This window comes from Hemibagrus wyckioides, linkage group LG08 (genome assembly GCF_019097595.1).
Source record: "Hemibagrus wyckioides isolate EC202008001 linkage group LG08, SWU_Hwy_1.0, whole genome shotgun sequence".
Classification (NCBI taxonomy): Eukaryota; Metazoa; Chordata; class Actinopteri; order Siluriformes; family Bagridae; genus Hemibagrus; species Hemibagrus wyckioides.
The window spans coordinates 11,532,594-11,551,717 of NC_080717.1; the positions used below are offsets into that span (position 1 = coordinate 11,532,594).

General features: G+C 36.0%; 1 protein-coding gene and 1 long non-coding RNA gene across 2 annotated transcripts; both read left to right on the forward strand.

The window, feature by feature from the left end:
* The first annotated feature begins 758 nt into the window (after positions 1 to 758).
* LOC131358211 (uncharacterized) lies at positions 759 to 10,013 on the forward strand. Its single transcript, XR_009205356.1, has 4 exons — positions 759 to 895; positions 6,573 to 6,628; positions 7,568 to 7,653; positions 9,434 to 10,013. It is a non-coding gene; the product is annotated as an uncharacterized LOC131358211 (long non-coding RNA).
* A 1,379-nt stretch (positions 10,014 to 11,392) lies between these two features.
* lpar4 (lysophosphatidic acid receptor 4) lies at positions 11,393 to 18,075 on the forward strand. The gene is made up of 2 exons (XM_058396308.1): positions 11,393 to 11,756; positions 15,295 to 18,075. Exon 2 carries the CDS (start codon positions 15,461 to 15,463, stop codon positions 16,520 to 16,522), a length of 1,062 nt encoding a protein of 353 aa, XP_058252291.1. The 5' UTR covers positions 11,393 to 11,756; positions 15,295 to 15,460; the 3' UTR covers positions 16,523 to 18,075.
* The last annotated feature ends 1,049 nt before the right edge of the window (positions 18,076 to 19,124 follow it).

Consider the following 19,124-nt stretch of genomic DNA (forward strand, 5'->3'; position numbering starts at 1 on the left):
ACACACGTAAACAGCAAATATGATGTAAAAGCTTGTACTTCAGAGAGTCCTGTAAAGATTTCCGGTATGATTATATATGAATCTGCATGTAGTATATATAAGTATATTTGTATGATATATTTTTTTACAATGGATTGTTTTTCTACTTTTGATATTTTATTTGTGTTGAGTGTTGACAATAGTAAACAATAGTTTAAAAAAACTTTAAAATTATTATAGTATCTGTTGAGTTCCTATATGTATTGTAGAGATATTATTCTGTGTGATTGGTCATGTGAATTGAATAAGTTTAATAATAATAAAATAAGCCCCAAACATGTAGGTCTATAAAAAAAACTGGACCGAGTTTCAGGAATACTGACAGCTCCAATTAATAGCTAGAAAATTGATGGATATATTTAAGTAATTATCTTAATATTGTAAAGAATTTGGAGGGGATACAAAAAATTATGTATATAAAATATAAAATAAAAATAAAAGTGAAATTCTCAAAGCGAAAAAAAATTTAATTACATACATATCTTAATCAAATATGAACATATCTAATCTATAAGTGGTCTCCAGGAACCAAGAGCAGAGGAGTTAGTGTACTTGTCTATTCTGTTCTTGCTGCTAGGTTACCCTGCCAATTAGCATGGCCACCACAGAGTGGGAATTGTTCATGAGTTCCCGGAACAAATCCATTAAAGCAAGGGCCTGGGGGGAGGGTCCTGGGTAGAATCACCGTTTTCTTTTTATGCTCTTTTAGAACCTGACAATAGTAGCCTAAGTGGTGTGGTATGCTAACGTCTTAAGTAGTGCACACCCTAAAGACACGTCTCGCTGTTCACTTTGACTATGCTGTTCATAGTACAACCCTGACAACTGTCCTGCTTTCGTTTTGTGAAAAAAAAAGGTTAGTTTGTTTTAAGGTTAATTTTCACAATAATGAGTGAGCAGTGATTTTACAAACTAGCACTTTGAGCTAGCATGATGCTAAAAAAGTACTTTTTTTTGTGTTTTAGTGTTTTAGTGCTGCTTGTGAAGGGCATGATATTTCCATGGCATGTTTCAATACTTACGGTGTCATAAGTTGACAATAAGAGTGATTAGAATATAGAAAGATCGATCAACAAAATCTTTCCAACTCACTATATATCCAGTTATTTTAAATGTAAACTATATATGCATTATTTTTATGTATTATTTTAATACTACTTTTATAACTAATAATTTACAAACAACTACAAATATTTGTTTCATATTTATATAGGTTACTATAATAATTTATTTGAACCTAAGTAAACATTACTTAGTGTGCAGTCAAACAAAAGTACGTTCATGTGTATGATGTGTAGATGTGTATTACTCAAATGACTATGATGGCAAGGGAAACATTTATTTGTCATCCAGAGATGAATAAAGTCATGATGTCTGTCACGTGATAATGGCCAAAAAGTATAATAAAATTAGCTACATATATGTAGTAGCGACATACTGAATGATAGAGGCTACTTGTAATATATATTGTATGTTGCTTAATTGTATAAGATGCAGCGCCTACTGGATAGTTATTGGCCTGTAATTAACAACACAACACACATCTGTAACTCTGCAAGCAGTATGAGCCTGAGCTCCTGCTGGGTGGGAAGGAGGTGGAGATCTTGTGCATATAAAGGGAAGGGGAAAAGCTGTACTCAGCATTCAGGGGAGGGTAGGCCCACTAGGTTTCCTCATGTTACTCATATCCTTTTCACTAAATACAGCTCCCCTGTTATGACTAGACGCAGGGCTGTGTCATGTGAGGGCAATTTAGGGAATATATACATACACACACACACACACACACACTTGAATAATAGGAACACTTGTACACCTGCTCATGTATGCAGTTGTCCAGTCAGCCAATCATGGGTCAGCAGCGCAATGCATAAAATCATGCAGATAAAAGTCAAGAGCTTTAGTTAATGTTCAAAAATAAGACCTCTCTGACCTCTGTCACTGGCATGTTTGTTGGTGCCAGATCGACTGGTCTGATATATATATATATATATATATATATATATATATATATATATATATATATATATATATATACAGAGAGAGAGAGAGAGAAGTATATATATAGGTTTTATATGGATATGAAGGCATCAAGACATTTGCACTTGCTTAATAGCAGTGAGTCATGTGAGGACTGCCAATGTCTTTGCTTTGCATGGCATTGTGAATTGTTTTCATTCAATTCACCATCCTTGGGCAGGTCAGAGATCAGGTCTGAATGACAGGAAAAGAGAGCCACCCTCAAAAACAGGGAACAGAGGAGATGGGCCTTGGCAGGTTATAAATACCCACTCTGGTCTAGTCATGCAGATCAGAACAGCAGAGGAAACAGCACACTGGAAAAGTAAGCCAGCCACCTCCCATGTGTAGTTCATTTAATTTGAGAGCATTAGCTCAGCAATGCATCACATATCTAAATAAAGATTTGCATTTCATTGTTGTAAAAAAGAACACAAAAGGAATCTGTTATTCAGCAGAAGCTTGGTTTGACATTCTGCATATTGACCTCGTCACTGACTCATCAGGAGACACCTTGCCCCAGGTTCTCAAGTAGCTGTGCTCATACAAAAACAAGTGTGTACATATACACAGTTTTCCATCTGATGAATGTTTTACGAAAAAAAAAAAAGATTTTTTCCAAAAGTTCAGTTGGAAAAAGATTTCACTCTTAAAATGGGTGACATATCTAGCTAAATCAGACACACACCTGTCCCAAATATTAAATACCTCACATATACACCACACCCACTTAGAACCCACAACTGGGTGTTTCCTTATCAGGGAAAGTTCACTCCCATAATAAGCTCAGAATCAAGAAAAGAGTGTATAACCACACTGCAGATAGATCTGAAATCATATCTTCATTCTGGTCCTTTGCAGTTTCCATGGCAATTTTAAAAACAATAATAAAACATGTAGCTCAAGAAGTTGGTGGGCATGGTGACATTGGAATAAGATGGAGGTTGATCAAAGTAGACATAAAAATAATGGTCAGGCAGCAGTGACCAGAGCTGTGAAGAGTCCTGAGACAGCTCAACATTTATTTAAATGGCTAAAAACAAAGCTAACATCCTGTCAAACAGGAACCTGTGTGGCACTTGGGAAGCTTACCTCAGTCTCTGACCAACAGAACTAGAGTTCCACAGGGCTGTCTGTCTGTCTTCTCCTCTGCTTTCTCTACAGCAGCAATTTGCACATCTGTTGGGAAGCTCCTAAAGCTTTCTGTAAACTGAACCCAAGAACAGCTGGTATCCTGCTATATTTTCAAGTTAAATACCCTGCACAAATGGTTATGGCACTCAGGATAAAACCTATGTCTCAGCCTCCCCTAATTATCACCATCTCAGCTGTCATCTTGTAAATTCTTTTGAAATCACTGGAGCAATGTCACTGGATGTCAAATGGAGAAACAAAGATTACATCAAAAGGATGGAATATTAGTGCAATAGCACTTGGTCAGTCATTATGATCACACTGTGATAAAATAAATGGATAAATCTGCAAGTGTATGCTGAAACATAAATAGTGAGAGCAAAGGCTATTGTCCAGCTGCAGTGAGTGGCTGGTGGCAATTTTAACTTTGCCATTGGATAGTTTTCTTTGATCTCTTCTTTCCTTTGACCTTATCATGAGTGTCCCCTGGTGACCAAAGAGAGTTTATGTAAGTACTGTTGAAGAGCTCACCCATACTCAACCCCATCTAGACCTCTACAACCTTGGTATACAAACACAAACGCACCTCTTTCTCTCTCTCTCTCTCTCTCTCTCTCTCTCTCTCTCTCTCTCTCTCCCCTTTTCTTCTTCTATCCATCCACACACTTACCAACATTTTGCAGGATATTGTGTAAATATGCAGCTGTACTTTGTCATGATTTGTTTATGCACCATGTCAAGCCTTAGTAATCTATCTATGTATTAAACTGCTGTAGTGTATCTTGTAAGCAAGAGACACAGGGTCACCTCTCTCATTGTTTCAGCTTCCCTTGCATTTGAGATCTCTCCCATCAGGTCACTACACAGCCCTGACACACACACACACACACACACAACACAACACAACACAACACAACACAACCTTAGACCCTATGTACAAAACCAAAAAGCAGCCATGGAGGTCAAGTGTCTCTATCTCAAATCCCAATCAACCTTGCAGCATATACAAACATCCCTTTAAATACACAAAGGCCACTATGGGAAACTGGAGAGTTTTGCCTTTGGCCACATTCCTAGTGTTGCATCTTATCAGCCAGTAAAAAAGAGCTTGTGCTTCAGTTTAGGTCAGGGGTGTTCAAAATTGTATTATTGGAATACAATCATTTTGCTTGCTCTTACTTTCTCCTACTCTTACTTTTTCTTCTCCTTTAATCTTGCTCCTAATAACGATATTTAACACGTCATGTCAAGTAAACTTTGTCATTCCTCACATAACACACAGTAGTAAAATTAGGAATGAAATATTGTTCCACTAGAACAGAACTACACTTTAATATGAAACATTTTCATGTTAACGGGCCACATTACACTCAGTCCAAATTTATGATGGACCGTGGCTCAACAAATTATTAGACTAATAACACATCAACATCTCCTCTTAAATGTGTTCACTCGTCAGCATTCAACTGAAAGCTACATTCTGCTTGCACAAATGGATTAAACATACAGTATATCACCTACAAAGCATATGAACACACTGTGGCTCATTATTTATAAATAATGCTAATAAAAGATATTAGGACACCCATTATAAACATTAATTAATTAATTCATTCATTCATTTATGGAAATACGCATGGTTATGGAATTAAAGTTTCTGCTTGCTAATTAAGAATTATAAAAGCTTATGTTAAAGACCCTGAGCTTACTCTCCTTTTTTTTTATCTCCTACTAGAAATTTATAGGCTTTTTTCCCTCATAAGATGATTTAATTTTTTCTACATTCATTTGGCAGGGCAGATTAGAAACTTTATCTGCCTGGTTCTGATAACGCTTAACAACCCAGGACTAGAGAGCACACTGGCAGTATAAAATGAAATCAAGCGTAAAGTGGATCTGGTAAATAAGATTTAACATTTACTGATAATATAATTTAGAGAAATAAATCATAAATGTTATTAACTATTGCATTTTTAATTGTGAACTGTCTTAAAATATTGAGAAAAAAATTAAAGCCGGCTACATTCCCTGTTTATTGTAAGTTATCCCCACTTTCACTCCGACTCAAACCTAAGGCCATGCACCTGCATTGATAAGCAAATCAACCTGAACAAAGAATGTTGGCTAAACCCAAGGCGCATTGCTGAATCACAGGCAACCCCAAAATGTCAGCCTTTACAAGCTCATGGGTTGGTTCAAGCTCAGCTTTTAAAGATGTTGTCAGGCTGAAACTATGTGTGCAAATGTAGACAGCTTGGGAATGGTGGTCTGTGGCATGGTGTTTAGAATCCAGGCACTAACTCACATCCAAACAGTCATACATACTGTACTGCTAGAGGGAGAGAAGGAGAACTTTGTGGACTTTGTGGGCAGCAAGAGCTGAGGGCAAACAGAGGACCTGCTGTACCGAGATGATTACAAGGTGTCTGTGTTGAAAAAATGATTAATGCATACCTAGGGAATGTACTTCAGTGTCCATAGAATTTGATCAGTCTCTCTTACAATGAACCAGATGGCTGGTCATGATATTATCTGGGAGGGTTACAATCTAATGTCTGTCTAATAGTTCAACAGTAGAAGTAATAAGGTTGAGCAATGCATTATATCATAATGCATCATATTACAAAGCAAATAGTCAGCTGCATTCATGATTTATACATGTTTTCCAAATTAAGGCCTACTACTAAATAGAAAAGCTTTAACTCATAAACACTGAATTTTATGTGCCTTCTCACAGACTGCATTAATTTATATTCTGTGCTAGATTCACTTTTTTTTAACAACATTCTGTTCATCCATAATACATTTATTAACAGCAGGTAATCTGGATGAGGATTCCAAAAATCCTTCAATGAAACATCAATGACTTTCTATCTTTCAAAGATAATCCCTGCTAACCTGTTTACAGTATATTGTCAACCCCTGATCACAACATTGCAAGACTTCCAGCTTCACACATAAACACAGGAATTTACACATGTTGATTTTTATTCTTCCAGTAAACAAGCTAATGCAGATAAGCTTAAACACTAAATCTCTGCATCTGGATGCTGTAAACAAAATTGCAGGGACAGCTGTTTTGGACTTGACTGCTACATGTTCTAATGAAAGACCCTAGCATAGTTCATTTCACAGTTCATAAAGTCTGTAAAACACCACACATCTTGCTTTACAGGAGATGGGGGACAAAATGAACCACAAATGAAGAAATGTACATTTGCATTCATATAAAAATGCCTGCACTGTTTGCTTGTTGAATGATTTCCATTTTTTATGCAAATCTGTGCTTGCTTAAACAATGAATCTTTTCTTTGTGTAGAGGTTTGCAAATAATTGGCCCTTGTTATTGTTCATAATCCATTAAATCCCCTTAATTACAGTGGTTGTATTTCTGTGAACTGGACACATGGAAGACGGTCATAGGAATATTATGATTGTGAGTATTATGAAACAGTAAATACTGTAAAAATCTATCAGATATTAATTAACACTTTAATGTAGGAGTCTAGTGAAAACATTTTCTAGAGTTAGGGCTGTACAAATTTAAATAGGGTTGAATTCTTAAAGACAATATACCGCAGCATGACTCAAAATAAGCCAAGATTCCCAAGTGTAATTAATAGTGTTCAACACCCATGACTTAACTAGCATAGGAATAGTGGACTGAAGCTCCAGGCCCTCCACTGAGAATTCATCTGCCAAGAAAACAAATCCCCCCAAACCTGGACTTCCTTGAAAACAAGCAATAAAAGACACCAGGCTTTCACTGCATGCTTCCTGATATCAATCTTATGACATCTGGGGCCTCCCTGGTCTACCTCAGACAGCTTACTCAGGGTCTTTCGCAGAGTCTCACAGGAATAAACAAATGAGAGTGTGTGAATGGTAAATAGTTCCCAGCCATTTTCGAAGCAGGGAGATAAAATACGCACTGGGACTCATTACATCAAATAATAGGCATAGAACTTTTCTAGGAAACGATAAGAAAAGCCTGATTCTGTCATTTTTACTCTATGGCATTATTTTTTTCTAGTAAAAAAATAATTAGGCTATGAAGAACATTGCACTCTTATTTCAGAAATATCCCAGCTTAACAGAAACACTTTGTACAATTTACAGTCTTCTCTGCTTATGCATTTTATAAGGCAGAGCTGCCTGCTACTCCAACATGAGCTTGAAATGTAAACTGAAATCATGCTACACACTGTTTATCTAGAATATTTTATCAGGCAGATGATTAGCTTCGAAAATACATATTTATACACGATATCTAGTAGGTAAAATGTTGAATGTACATTTATATATATTCAATTTAATGTACTTATTTCAAATATAATATAATTATTCTACATTCTCTTTCCATCTTCATCTTCAGTAATTGTTTTATCGTAATTGATCTGGAGCCTTTCCCAGGAATACTGGACACAAAGCAAGAAGACACCCAGGACAGGACTGGCCATTGTATGTCATTTTTCCTTCTAATTTCTTACTAAATCCTTTTTTAAATGAAAGCAAACCAACCACACCACTCACACACTTTTGATGTTTGTGACTCAGAAGGATGCTGAAAGCTTTAAATCTCATGTGGTGAGCTACAACTTTCTAAATCACATGGATTATTTGATTAATTGATCAACATTTATGTAATAACTAAATTAAAAAGGTCTGAGTTAGAGAGTGAATTAATGTCTCTAAATGGGTTTTTAGCATTCTGTGATTTAGCTGTTTCAACTAAATAGGCATGACTAAAGTAAACTTACATAATGCACAGTGAGCACTACACAATCCTTCTCACACAATGACTAGAAGAGAGTTAGATAGATAGATAGATAGATAGATAGATAGATAGATAGATAGATAGATAGATAGATAGATAGATAGATAGATAGATAGATAGATAGATAGATAGATAGATAGATAGATAGATAGATATACCAAAGACATACCAATGTGATTTCCATAACTTATGTATATGTTTCAGATAAATACCTTTAATAAAACATGAATAAAGCTGTTCTTTAGCACTTAGAAAACAGCACTGTATCCTGTCCCACAGAGCATGCCCATACTTTACAAAAATTGTTTTTGCATTAAAGTATGAATCCTATTATATTATATTATGTATAATGTAATATTTTGCCTAAAAAACACCCTTTCCCATAAGTCATATATATTACACAAAATTTATATTTTATTTCATTCACTTAACCCTGTTACATGAACACAAGAAGCTCTATGAAATATCTGGAATATCTCATATTCACAAGGAAGTTGCATCATCTGAATTTCCAGAAGATTATGGAAAGAATACACATACTCATGTTCTCTTCAAACTTTTTCTTTATTTTGAATGATACTGTGATTTTAACTTTGCAAAATTTGCTTTAATATTTTTCAAAAATTCAGTAAATAATTTGAATGTCCTTAATGTCCTCATGGAATTAGCATGGATGCTTTGTTGCATTCAGAATGTAGGAATATAACAACAGTAAAAGTTAAGTTTAATACTTTAATAATTTCATCAATGTTACATGCTTTTGTCGAAGTGTATGTTACATAAATGGTCATCATTGTGCTCTTTGTTAATATAAGAAAAAAAAAGTCATAGGTCATGTATCCACCCAAATACCATTGAACATGCACAATAGAGTGCTTTTTAAGACAGAGTCTGTTCTTTTCACGTGAAAAGAATAGACATGAAGAATAGCTGCGATGAGCACAAATGCCATAATAAGCAGCTCTCTTTGACAAAGTGGCAGAATAAAAAAACATTCATGTCAAAACCAGCCTTAAATTCAGCATACATTACAGACTATTTAAGATAAACTGGAACACTGACTACTTAACTGACATCAGTACCCAACCTCACTAATGGGTGAATGGGCAAATTTGAATAGGGAATAGGCAAAAATAATAGGGAAGTCTTTATATTACAGGCTGTTATTGCAGTAAATAAGGGACCAGCTCTATATTAATTGCCCATAGTTTTAGAATGTGATGACAAGTGTAGTGTGACAGTCAGGTGTCCACAGTTTTGGAGTATTGGGTTGGCATTGGCTAAGATACTACCAGTTGTTTTGTGTATTTTTATATATCTCTGTGTACAGGTCTGATACAGAATGATCTTCTTTGGCAATGATGCATCTTGGCATAATTGCAGCAACAAACATATGTATTAGAATTTGAGAATTGTGTTTAACTTGGATTGACAGCCCTTTCTCTTTTTGTTCTCTTTCGCAAGACATAGAGAACAGCCATGACGGAAGGCTCTGTTTTCAGAATGGGGATGGAGGTGAGCAGAGAGCAGGATGTCCTGTGCTCTCCAGCACCATTGTGCAAAAACTCTGTCTGCATGAGACCTGGGCTCAAGGACAACATCCCCTCTGTCACTGAGCCCCCTACTACACACACACATACTCACTCACTCACTCACTCACTCACTCACAGACCCATGCTGGTCGTCATACAATGGGAACTTCTCCAAAAACACCCTGTGGCAGGCTATATATAGAGCTCTTAGATTAGCTTAGTACAGTATTAGGAGGTTTAACCAACTATTTTGGGACAGTTTTGTCACACCTAGAATGAGTCTTGCGTGAGACTAAAAATAACTTTAGAAAAAAAACAGTCTAGTGCATATTTACCCTAATAATATAATCGATGTAAGGGCTTGGATATATTGGGTCTTCATAATTAAACATTTGATGGCTTTAGCAGCAAGGAATTAGTGTTAAATCTAAATTATTATATTTCTGTAAAGGTCATTTTTGACCATGTCCATGACCAATGTCCATTGTTAATAGCAATATACAAATAAAATTGAACTGAATTGAATATTGGTGGCAGTTGAAATCTCAAAAAATGAATAAAGTTTAAATAAAGTATTGCTACACAAGGGTTATCGTCAAGGGATCGTCTTTATGTCTTTCAAACATATACATGGCCAAATGGTTGTATACAGATGACCATTACATCCAGAATCTGTCTATAAACATCTCATGCCATAACCATGAGCATTATTATGTACTTAAAGGTTGTTATAATAACCCCCACTCTTTAAGAGGCTGTCCACTAAATTCTGGAGCAAACCATGTCTTTATGAAGCTCACATTGTGCACAAGGGCATTGTCTTTCTGAAACAGGATCGCCCCTAATTTCAAGTGAGGGGAACTCTTAATGCAGCATACAAAGAGACTTGAGACAATTGTATGCTTCCAACTTTGTGACAAAAAGGTATGCTGGTCAGTTGTTGATGTACCTGTGGCCATGTAGTCTATTTAAATTATTATGGTGTTCTTATTATTTTGACCCAATTCTCTTGAGTAGGGATTCTGGAGATCTCTGGGATGGACTTCAGGATCACAGCAAACCTTTGCAGGATAAGTGGTATGAAAGAAAGAGAGAAAGAAAGAAAGAAAGAAAGAAAGAAAGAAAGAAAGAAAGAAAGAAAGAAAGAAAGAAAGAACAGTCCCCCTAAGTACAGATTTCACAAACATAATCCATCTAATTCAAATGTTATGCACAATAATTAATTCATTCATTAATCTTATGCAACTGCTTTGCTTGGTGGAGGTTGCAGTGGATCTGGAGCCAGTCCTGGGAACACTGGGTACAAGCCAGGAACTCACACTGGGTGGGATACCAGTCCATCATATGCATATTCCACACCTAGTGGCAATTTAGTGTAGCCACGACAGGGAGGTGGGGAAAACCACACAGACACGTGTTGTATATTTTGGGAGAAGCTCCAGACAGTAACCAGGGGTAAGGACTTGAAACAGAGACCCTGGAAATATGAGCACCAACACTACCTGTGGACAGTGTGTTACCACTGGACCATCATTTTGCTTTAAAAGTTACTTAGGTTAATTAACTACATACTTACTAACAGAATCACAGACCCATATCTGTGCCTCAAAGGAAAATGTTTTGAATCAGCTGAATCAGACAACAGCCTATATATAACAACTGGACATGCCACAAAAAAATCTGCCCTTATTCTGGAGCTTAAAGCACAGGATACAACAACAAAATGTATACTAACACGCAGAAATTTTTGATATGAAAAAGGATGACACTAATCTGGAAACCTCCATTGGCATCTTCCCGATTTATTCCCCTCAGTTGCGCTCCTCCCCTCCTCCTAACCGCAGCGGTTACATCCTAAACCGTGCTTTGCACCCTATATAAGTACACTACGTTGGCTCTGAATGAATAGATTCGACGTCATATATGGTGCACTATATGTCCAATAGGGAGCGATTCGGTATGCAGCTGATGGTCCTATTGTCTTGTTTCCTGTGTTCACTTGTCCGCTTGGTTTGGATCAGACTAGCTACACACAGCGCTTATAGGAGCAGAGTAACGGTTTCTAACAGCTCACTGCTCCAGCAGTAACAGCGAAAGTTTTATTAATAGAAATAATAATATAAACGACTATTATTTGCCCTCCTCTAACTCTGCATAATGCTTTGTGCATTTTTGGAAGCTTAAATCGAATCGTGATCTTTTCTCAAGAGCTTACTTTTCATCAGCTTGAACAACATGAAGGAACTGGAGCAGAGGTAAGTACACTGTTTCACACTTACTGAACTAAAATGCTTTCTTACGGTCTGTACTTTCTTAGGCTTTTCTTTACAGATATCTCTTAGATCTAAATTTGTTTGAGTTACTATGGAATCATATTCATGTCGTTCATCATGTCGTTTACCTTTTTCTAATTTGTATTAGTTAGTTTGTTTATTGATATATTGATTGATTTCTCCACATGTACAAAAAGGATTATAAAAGGTCAGCCTGATGTTTAAAGCAACAATTATTGCAGTTATGTGAAGAAGAACATAACTAAACATAACTCTAAATTTACAAAATTTTAATATCACCAATTTTCTATAATAATAATTACCGTGGTGAACACTTCATATAATCTAAGGCTAATAATGAAAAAATTCAATTGTGTTATTATTGAACACAATTTAACAAAAGCAAACTTAATCATTGATATAGTGTTTTTAATTTTTATTTATTTATTTAATTTAATTTTATTTAATTTTATTTTTTATGGGGTCTCCATTATCAGCACTTTTCCTCTATAGGTTTCCTCTATAGGAGAGTTTTAAAATCAGAGGAAGACTTTGTGCATTACGGTTTTCTTAGTATCATGAGGAGCAAAAACGTTTTGTATTATTGACTTTAAGAGAGAGGAAAAAGAGACTGCTGAAGGAACGACTGTTTACAGATGCAGTAACATAAGTGATAATAGGAACTTGTTTCCTGGACATTAAATGCCACTTTGAACTGAAAAAAAAATTTATGACCTGTTTAATATTTGCATGTAACTGCTGTTATTTTCATACTAACTTATCACTTCCTTATAACAACATGCCCATTGTGTTTTATCTTTACAGGCTCATTGTAATGAAATGGGTCTCAGAAAAGATCAAAATATTCATACTGATTAATAATATGATACTGATAACATGATGGATAGCTGGTTAGTATTTTATCTGAATTAAATTGTGATTGGAATAATACTTTGGTTTCAATGGAACTGTTAATAAAGACATATTTATAGAATACAGACATAATAATTCATAACAAAGTTTCATTTTTTCGGGAAGAATTTGCACCAGATCATTTCAGTTATAATATCACTGAATTCATAATAAATCCACCACAAGTCCTCTGTTGCTTCAGGAATGCTTAAGATCAGTCTTCATCTCACAGCTAACATTTCTTTATTTATCATTCTATTAACAGTCAAATTAGATGTTAGATAGTAAAGTAATGCGTCATATGACTTACTAAACAATATTATTTAGCATAAACTGAACTGAACTGAACTGAGCAGCAAATGAAGAGTGTAAAGCACAAGTTGTTTGGGTTTTACTTCATCATAGGAGCAAATGGTCTAACCTCGAAATCTGCCAGCTGCCAGTGAGTGACTAAATTGGATCAGTTTTTTGGAGGCTGCATCAGCACACTGACTGTATTGTATAGGGTTGTGCAGTACAGTACAGGCTTTGTAAGGGGCATGTGAGAACCCGGTAAAGACATCACATCTCAGCTGAGCATGACTATATGTAAAGCTACTGCAATTTTATATGATGCTCACTTAAAGATTTAGCATAGTTTGCCATATTATCATATATTTACACATTAACTACACATATAGTGACATTAATGTCTTCTAAGGTTGGCATCACCTGCATTACAGAAAAAATGCTTTTTCCAACACCGTCATGGACATCACTGGATAATTAGTGTATGAGAGATAGTGTGCTCTTAGATACTGCATCAGTTTCACTGAAGGTGTAGTACAAGTATCAGATTGTTAATAATAAAGTTGATAATACTTTTCTCACAAAATTTGGAACAACACTGTTTCTTTTATATGCAGCGTGTTGCAGATGCAGCCGCTAGGTTTTAAGCTTGGAAAAATCTACCTTCTACTCTAATATTATTGTTACATTGTATCTCGGCAATACACCACTTTGTTATGAAGTTACTTACTTTACGATCTTTACTTTGACTTATACCAGTGACCAAATCACAGCCATGATCTATTGCTTAACTTGATTAAAGATTTTGGCTAATTTTAGCTAAGAGTGTGGCAAATAAACGAGACATCTGGCACTGTAGCCATCTGAGCAGTTACCTCCAGGCAGCATCTTTGCTCATATTAGCATGGCTTCACTTGAAAGCAACCAACCTGGAGATACAAATTCAGAGAGTTAAAGCCAATTAAATGATAAATAAATAATCTTAGATCATTAATGCTTGTTACTTAGCTAAATCAAGCTAGTTTGTAACAAACCAGCTAGTATAGCTACAAATATCAAAACAAAGTTGGTTTTAAATGATTTTAATTTTAATTTACCTCTACATTCTGCAAGTCAGGGTCAATTCATTATATTAACAACATATATATGTATAGTGAGCATTTCTCATCCTTTTGATTAATTTATTAGTCTCCAGGTTTATTGTTCATTAATCATGCATTTATTATGCTTTTAAAAAATGTTTAAAAAAATGTAACTGTAATTTAAATGCTGGCCAAATTCTGTGTGGAAAGACCAAGCCCAGTTCACACAGATTTACAGAATCTGTAAAAAGTAAAGTAAAAAGTAGTAGTTGGAAAGTTGTAGTAAGTAACTGTTTAGTCACATAAAATATTAATAAACAGTTAACCTCCGGACTAGTGAATGAAAACAGTTCATTAAACATTATTTCTGCTGGCAAAATGTTGAAGTGTCCAGAATAAAATCAACATTATATATAGTGTAGTGTATTAGTGATTATATGTAACCTGGAGCCACTAGTTCTTTTGAATAGGCATAGCCAGACAGCCACAGTCTGGAAAAGAAATAGTCAGCATAATGGTGTGTCTTAGGAAGTTAACTTGCTTCTTCTTTGCAGTCAAGTGAGTCTCTAAGATGCTGTTTGCATTACTGTTACTGGAAAACTTTAACAGTTTTGTGCCATGAAGGCAGATGCTAGAGGAAGTACCCTCCCAAACATGCTAAAAGAGTTTAGTCATTTGGGTGCTAAACAAATTAAACAGTTTTGCATCCAGGGAAAAAAATAAACAACTTTATTTTCAGGACAGATTTAAGTCATCATATAAAGAGCCTGTGCAAAGCTACCACTCAGGTTTCTGTTAAAAGCCTGATTATAATGCCAAAGAAGCAATACTGTGGTGTCTACCACCATTTTGTAGCGATATATTATTAGCAATATAAACTTACAGAACATTGTCAAGGTCTAAACCAGGTTTCTGTCTTAGAGAGCCAGAGCTGTACATTGAGTTACATTTACAGTAAACACAAGTTACACACAGTCAAGATGAATTTTAAATTCTGCAGTGTTTCAACACTTTTAGTCCAAAGTCACATTCATGTTTCTAATTCTATTTTGTAGTTTTGAGTAATAATTTCTAATGGATTGTTAGTGACAGATTTGACATTGTCTGCATTTGTAAATGGAAAAAAGGGAAATTCACAGATGGCCAGACATAATTCTGCCAAAAATACTCATGTTTAGTTTAAATGTTTAGCTTGCTTACTAATGTTGTCATTTTTGTTGTTTTGTTCACTCCTACAGAAAACAAAAACTGACCATCTGTGCACACTAAAGATGATAAGAGCTCATTTTAGGAGCATTCAGAGTGTGCCGATGATGGGCTGGGAAGTTTGCTGTGGCCAATACACTTTCTGACAGCTGGGAATTCGCCAGAAGCAAAACTCCCCCATTGTCCGCTGATGCCACAATGGCAAGTCTGGCTCTTAACGAGACTGGGCTGGAGGACTGCGGCATTGATGATTCCTTCAAATACAACTTGTATGGTGTAGTGTACAGCATCGCCTTCGTGTTGGGTCTCATCACCAACTGTGCTTCACTCTTTGTTTTCTGCTGTCGTATGAAGATACGCAATGAGACCACTCTCTTCATGACCAACTTGGCATTATCAGACTTGATTTTTGTATTCACTCTACCGTTTAAAATCTACTATAATGTCAGGCGTCACTGGCCATTTGGTGACGGGCTGTGCAAGATCTCTGGAGGAGCCTTCATCACAAACATCTATGGCAGCATGCTCTTCCTCACCTGCATTAGTGTGGACCGCTTCCTGGCCATAGTTTACCCCTTTAGGTCACGTTCTATCCGTACTCGCCGCAACGCTGGGATTGTATGTGCTCTGATCTGGTTGCTGATCCTGGGTGGAGGCATGTCTGTGACCTTCTTCTCTGCAACCAACCAGGCCAATACCATCACCACTTGCTTTGAGGGCTTCTCCAAGAATACCTGGAAGACTTACCTGTCCAAGATCACTATCTTCATCGAGATAGTGGGTTTCCTCATTCCGTTGCTCATCAATCTGGCATGCTCCTCCATGGTGCTACGAACTCTGCGTAAGCCAGCTACACTCTGCCAAATTGGCACCAACAAGAAACGCGTATTGCGCATGATTGTGGTGCATTTAGCCATCTTTATTGTCTGCTTTGTGCCATATAACTCTGTTCTATTTGTTTACGCTATGGTGCGCACCCGAGCCTTGGCAATCTGCTGGCTCGAACGATTAGCACGAACTCTTTATCCTGTAACGCTCTGTGTGGCCACCCTCAACTGCTGCTTTGATCCGGTGGTATACTACTTCACCTCAGAGTCTTTTAAGAAGTCTCTGTCCACTGGGAAATGTCAAAATAAGCAGGAAAGTACACCACGCACTGAAGGGCCTGTGTCTAGCAAAGAGAACACAGAGACTGAAAAAGTAGAAGCTTGCAGTGTGTCCAGTAATGGAAAAGAACGGGTTACAGAGACTCAGTTTTGAGAGGACAGAATATACATCACCAGTATTCATGTTTAAGAGGGGCTTTGCTAAGGTCTGTACCAAGGATTTAGCTCTAAGGATTTTGTTCAGCCAGAGGAAATGTTTGGAATTTGAACTTTCTGACTGAAGCCTTCAGGCTGAATGCTTAAATCCATCAATATTTAAATTCGACTGTAAAGGTCCAACACTGTTTTATGTCTCTCAGTTTTTGGGAACAACGTATGATTAATAAAGCGCCTCCACACACATAGTGGCTAATGGAATATTAATGATTATATTTAGTTGAACAGCAGTGACATACTATTCTAATTTTAAAAAAATATATATTCAATCCTATTCAGATTTCTAGATATGATCACTTTTTTTTTAAAATGAATTAGCACTCCTAACTTAACTGATAGACATGTACACAAGAGCAGTGTGTCACTGTTATTTGCTAACCATTTCAATTTGTTGGTGTGCACTTACATGCACAAATGCACTGAAGTAATATTTCTTATTTTTGTATTGTGATAAATGTTTGTGTATGAAAGATAGGATTGAAGAAATATCAGCTCCTAACAAACAGCACTTTTACATGTGGGATCTCTGAATGTCTTTTTACTGTAGCTGCAGGTTATCAGGCAATTAAAAATGTTTAAGACTGGTATGTCTGTCTTATCATTCAGTTACAGAAAAGACGACAGCATGTAGATGAATGTATTCATTTCAATGGTGATTTAAATTCCCTGATTTAAGAGGAGCTGAAGCAAACTAAACTCCTGTGATTTATCACAGCAGCTGCAGAAGGGGCCCATATCTGTATACAAGGCTTAACCCCACCCCCAGTGTGTGCTGATTGAGAGCAAAGCTGGGCAAATACATAGCAGTTTAATGTTTCATAAAGAAGGCTCAAAGGAGTAAAAACCAAATCTCAAAATCTACAGCAATTGTATGTTGGAAATTTAAAAACTAGGCTTTCTGTAAAAGGAAGGGGAAAATTCTGAAGTTCAGTATTCCCCAAATGCTTATTAAGCAATGGGTTATTGTCTTGGGATTAGTCATGTTGAGGTTCAGGGAGCTGCCTTAATTCTCTTAATCATGTTGTTGTGGGTGTTTTCAGGCACGTACCCTCCACTAGATTAGCATGTGCTCTCCAAATGAATTATTATTTATTGAACCATGCAGAGCCGAGGCCAATATGCAAATACCTGGAGCTTTGCAAGCTCTTTGGTTCAAATTGAGTCAAGAAAAGGCATATAATAAAGGCTGAAGAAAGGAAGATTTAAAGGAATATGAACTACAGTGCTGTACTGGTTGTTTTTTAAGTCTTGTGCTATAATCCTAAAGACTTTTTGCTAGCACTTTTTAGAAGCTGTTTGCATGATCAGCAAATTGTATACAAGTGTATAACAGTCTCTTCACTTCAATATTTCAAACAAATAATTGAAATCCCTTATATTTAACTAATATGCTTAAATTTGAATGAGGGGTATAATGATATTATAGCAGAACATGATAAAAACATCACAGAAATGTGTCATTTGTGTATAAGAAGATATTTAACAATATATTTTGGGGGACTCCCAGACCACGAAATATAACCTCTGTATGATTTCATACATTACATCTAACTCTTTTGCACATATTTTTACTGACAAGAAACTAGGGACCATCTTGAATAGTTACTGATGGCTCCAAGTGCATGTTCTTTTAATGCAGGACTTTGCAATGTAATTATAACATCACTAATAAGACGTAATAACACAATTCCACCAATATTGGTTGGAACTCTATCTCCTGATTTCTGTCAGTTGTCTAAAGCTTTTGTTTTTTATGCATTTTATCGCAAAGATAGCGTCTAGAGCTAAATAGCTGGTAACTCTTAACTTGAGTTAATATTAACTCTGATTAAGTCTGAAGTTAATTCTCAAACCTGAAAAACAACACTGATTACATATGACATACATTGATATGCTTGTAAAGTAATACCTTCCACAGGGATGGAACTTGTATGACAGACATGCTTTAAAGAAAAAGATGTGTAACAGTTCATTTAATGGTAAAGTTTTCTCAAGAGGCGTGTTTGGAAGGAGTCTCCAGTTTTAGTGTTTTGCAAGTCAGAGGTATAGCCATTCCCGTAAGTTTTCCCTGAATTTATAAATAAGTTCCTTTTTTTAGTCGTATTAAAAGAGGGAGAAAATATAGGCTGGTGAGGAGAAACAGTTTATAGCTGGTAGAATGTAAGTGATAACAGGAATTAACTTGCTTCACAGGTGTTACACAACAATAAATGTAGAAGATACACACTAATATAATCATTTGCAAAATTCTTGTGGTACAAAAAAACCAAAACACTTCAGGATTTGTTATAGGTAAATGATCGACCCTCCACGAGTTTTACAGCACACTAAAAACATCTAAAATAACTACACAGCAAAAAATTACAAAATGTTAATATTAGAGACTCTGACCTATAACATTCATTCTTGTCCATCTTTATTCAGTTACATGTTTTATATCTGGTTATATGGTTTATTCCATTGTATGGTTATACTGAAAGCACAAATAGCAACCTGATATCACTTGTTCTTATTCATGGTTGAGTGACACACACATCTGT